We start from the raw sequence: 4116 nt of genomic DNA on the forward strand, positions 1-4116 counted from the left end.
CACACACACACACACACACACACACACACACACACACACACACACACACACACACACACACCCCGAGGGGGAAAAAACTTCTTAGAACCTCCATCACTGCCAGATTGAAAACAGACTCCCTGAGGCTGCCCAGATCCTACTTCAGGACCCCTTTATGCTCTGAATTCTCCTGAAAATTCGGTTAATTTAGACTCAGAAGAGCAGAGAAACAATACTGTTGGTGCCAGACTGGGAGAAAACTACGAAGCAAGAGAGCAATGACGATTCGAGTGAAGGTGCTCGGCTGCCGCAGGCTGGTCTTGCTGTTCCTTTTTCTGGGGATGTTGTTGGAAGCCCAGGCTGGGAAGATCCGCTACTCAGTGCCAGAAGAGACAGACAAAGGTTTCTTTGTAGGCAACATTGCCAAAGACCTGGGACTACAACCCCAGGAGCTGGCGGAGCGGGGAGTCCGCATCGTCTCCAGAGGTAGGACTCAGCTTTTTGCTCTGAACCCGCGAAGCGGCAGCTTGGTCACCGCAGGCAGGATAGATCGGGAGGAGCTCTGCGCTCAGAGCCTGCAGTGTCTGGTGAGTTTTAACGTCTTGGTAGAGGATAAAATGAAGCTTTTTCCTGTTGAAGTGGAAATAATTGATATTAATGACAACACTCCCCAATTCCAGTTAGAGGAAGCAGAATTTAAAATGAATGAAATAACCACTCCAGGTACCAGGATCCCTCTACCTTCTGGGCAAGACCTTGATGTGGGTATGAATTCGCTCCAGATGTACCAGCTCAGCTCCAACCCTCATTTCTCCCTGGATGTGCAAGAGGGACCTGATGGGTCCCAACAGCCAGAGATGGTGCTGCAGAGTCCCCTAGATAGGGAAGAAGACGCTGTCCACCGCCTCCTCCTCACCGCTTTTGATGGGGGCAACCCAGTCCATTCAGGAAGCCTCCGAATTCGAGTTCAGGTGGTGGATGCAAATGACAACCCTCCAGCGTTTACTCAAGCACAGTACCACATGAGTGTTCCTGAGAACGTGCCGCTGGGCACTCGGCTGCTCACGGTAAAAGACATGGACCCAGATGAGGGAGCCAATGGGGAAGTAACATATTTGTTTCATAATATAGACCACAAAGTGGCACAAGTATTTCACTTGGATTCTTACACAGGAGAAATATCAAATAAAGAACCTCTGGATTTCAAAGAATACACAATTTATCCAATGGAAATTCAAGCTCAGGATGGTTCAAGCCTCATGGCCAGAGCTAAGGTGCTGGTCAAAGTTCTGGACATAAATGATAATGCCCCAGAGGTGACCATCACCTCTGTCACCACTGCAGTCCCAGAAAACTTTCCTCCTGGGGCCATAATTGCTCTTATCAGTGTGCACGACCAGGACTCCGGAGACAATGGTCACACTACGTGTTCCATTTCTGGAAACCTACCCTTTAAATTAGAAAAGTTAGATGATAATTATTACCGTTTAGTGACAGAAAGAACAATGGACAGAGAACTTACTTCCCAGTACAACATCATAGTAACAGCAGCAGATCAGGGAACTCCGACTCTATCTACCGAAACACACATTTCACTGCAAGTGACAGATATCAATGACAACTCCCCTGTCTTCCTCCAGGACTCCTACTCCACCTACATTCCAGAAAACAACCCCAGAGGTGCCTCCATTTTCTCCGTGACTGCCCACGATGCTGACAGCAATGAGAATGCACAAGTCACTTATTCCCTGGTGGAGGACACCATCCAGGGGGTACCTCTGTCCTCCTTTGTCTCCATCAACTCAGACACTGGAGTCCTGTATGCGTTGCGATCCTTCGACTATGAGCAGTTCCATGACCTGCAATTGAGAGTGCTGGCTCGTGACAGCGGGGACCCGCCGCTCAGCAGCAACGTGTCACTGGGCATATTCGTGCTGGACCAGAATGACAACACACCTGAGATTCTGTACCCCGCCCTCCCCACTGACGGTTCCACCGGTGTGGAGCTAGCACCCCGCTCCGCAGAGCCTGGCTACCTGGTGACCAAGGTGGTGGCTGTGGACAGAGACTCGGGCCAGAACGCCTGGCTGTCCTACCGCCTGCTCAAGGCCAGCGATCCAGGACTCTTCGCGGTGGGGCTGCACACGGGCGAGGTGCGCACAGCGCGGGCCCTGCTGGACAGAGACGCGCTCAAGCAGAGCCTGGTGGTGGCGGTCCAGGACCACGGCCAGCCCCCTCTCTCGGCCACCGTCACGCTCACAGTGGCGATGGCTGACAGCATCCCAGATGTGCTGGCCGACTTGGGCAGCATGGAACCCTCCACCAACCTGGACAACTCCAGCCTCACGCTGTACCTGGTGGTGGCAGTGGCTGCGGTCTCCTGCGTCTTCCTCGCCTTTGTCATTGTGCTGCTGGCGCTCAGACTGTGGCGCTGGTATCGGACGCGTGTGCTCCAGGCTTCAGGAGGAGGACTGGCGGGAGAGCCCGTCTCTCACTTTGTGGGCGTAGATGGGGTGCGGGCTTTCCTGCAGACCTATTCCCACGAGGTCTCCCTCACCGCGGATTCGCAGGTGAGTCACGTGACCTTCCCTCAGCCCAACTACGCTGACACGCTCATCAGCCAGGAGAGCTGTGAGAAAAAGGATTTTCTATCAGCACCCCAGTCTTTACTTGAAGACAGAAAGCAAACATTTTCTCAGGTAAACTTTGTGTAGTAAGTTCATCTAGGTAAAAATAATTCCTGAGTTTACTTACTTGCTTTCATTCTTTACTACTAACAGTTCTCTATTTCCCATATATCATTGTAGCTTTCTATTTACAAATCCTGGGAAATCATTAAATGTTTATATCTGAGTATATTTATCATCGTTCTTTCATTAGAACAAAGAGTTCTAATGAAAAGAGTTGAGGAAAGAGCACTGCATTAGAAACAAGGAGATTTGGCTTCTAAAGTTTTCTTGCTTGCTTCTGGCCAAATAATTTTATTTTTCTGGCTTTACCATTCTCTTATCTAGCAAGGATTGGGTTTGACTAGAAAAGGTCCACCAATATTAATGTGACTAATACTGTTTTCAAATATCCTTAAGTTATAAATATCTCCTAATTTATCCTTAAATTTAATGTAGATGTCATCTGTCGGGGTGCTGTTTTATTTGGGGACATTTGAAAAGGTAAAGATTGTCTAAAGTAGTATTTTTAAGTTGTGTTAATATAAAATTATGGAAATCTAGGTAAGCTGCAAATTTAAACTTTCTTAGCCTTTTGTTTAGTCATTTATTTTGACGTTTTATGCATGCTCAAGAATACATCAACTGTTTAAGTAATGTGAAATTAAGTAATAAGATGAATGACAGAAAATTTTCTGTGCAACTTGAGAAATAGTTTGAAGCCTCGTGATTTGTATATTATGCCTGTAAACAACTAACAGAAATCAAGTATATATTCCATTTTAATGTGTGTAAGCTCTTCACAAGAAATGCATCGTAGGGGAGTAAATCTATGCTTTGGTATACTTACTCTGCTCCAATAAATTAAAGATAACATGTATAAAATAAAAAAGAAGAAAGCAGAAGCATAGTTAGGCACAAATAAAAGATAGATAGCTAAATGGACCGAAGATGGGACAGAAAGTGGTGAGCCAGGCCAAAGCTAAAGTGGGAATTCTAATCTTGTACTTAGATGAGATTGTTCAAGCAGTGTAATAGGGACAAAAGGGCTTCGGGCTAAACAAGGGACCTGAGCCAGGCTTACTGCTTGCATCCAAAATAAGCAGTTAGGCCCCTTAGCTAGTTAAAAAGGGGGGAAAATCACATAAAAAACATTACCTACCAGTTCCCATGGTCGTAATTTGTTGCAAGCTAAAGACCAAGGGAGTAAGGTGGACACAGATGCTGGCTTCAGAAAATGAACACTAAGTCTCTCAGACCTGAGCTGTGATATTCAGAATACCACTGCTGCATACCATTAAAGTGCCATTAAAATACCTAGTTATGGCCTGGGACCTGGAGAATTCTGGAACTTACTTTTGCAAATGAGAATTTCCTGCCAACAAATTATTTTTTTTAGGTAATCTTTATTATCTCTGATGGCTTTTAAAAAAAATTCTCTCATTCTTGCTGTATGTCTAAGTGTGGATTT

At 46.3% G+C, this 4116-nt stretch overlaps 1 protein-coding gene across 1 annotated transcript; it reads left to right on the top strand.

The window, feature by feature from the left end:
* The first annotated feature begins 217 nt into the window (after positions 1–217).
* LOC103071312 (protocadherin gamma-A1) lies at positions 218–2808 on the top strand. The gene has a single exon (XM_007460465.1). The coding sequence runs from the start codon at positions 258–260 to the stop codon at positions 2691–2693; it is 2436 nt and encodes an 811-aa protein (XP_007460527.1). The 5' UTR covers positions 218–257; the 3' UTR covers positions 2694–2808.
* The last annotated feature ends 1308 nt before the right edge of the window (positions 2809–4116 follow it).

Source organism: Lipotes vexillifer, unplaced genomic scaffold, assembly GCF_000442215.2.
Source record: "Lipotes vexillifer unplaced genomic scaffold, Lipotes_vexillifer_v1.1 scaffold1860, whole genome shotgun sequence".
Lineage (NCBI taxonomy): Eukaryota > Metazoa > Chordata > Mammalia > Artiodactyla > Lipotidae > Lipotes > Lipotes vexillifer.

Bases quoted from the DNA above. Each gene is read 5' to 3' on its own strand.
- LOC103071312 (XM_007460465.1), top strand. From the start codon at position 258: ATGACGATTCGAGTGAAGGTGCTCGGCTGCCGCAGGCTGGTCTTGCTG.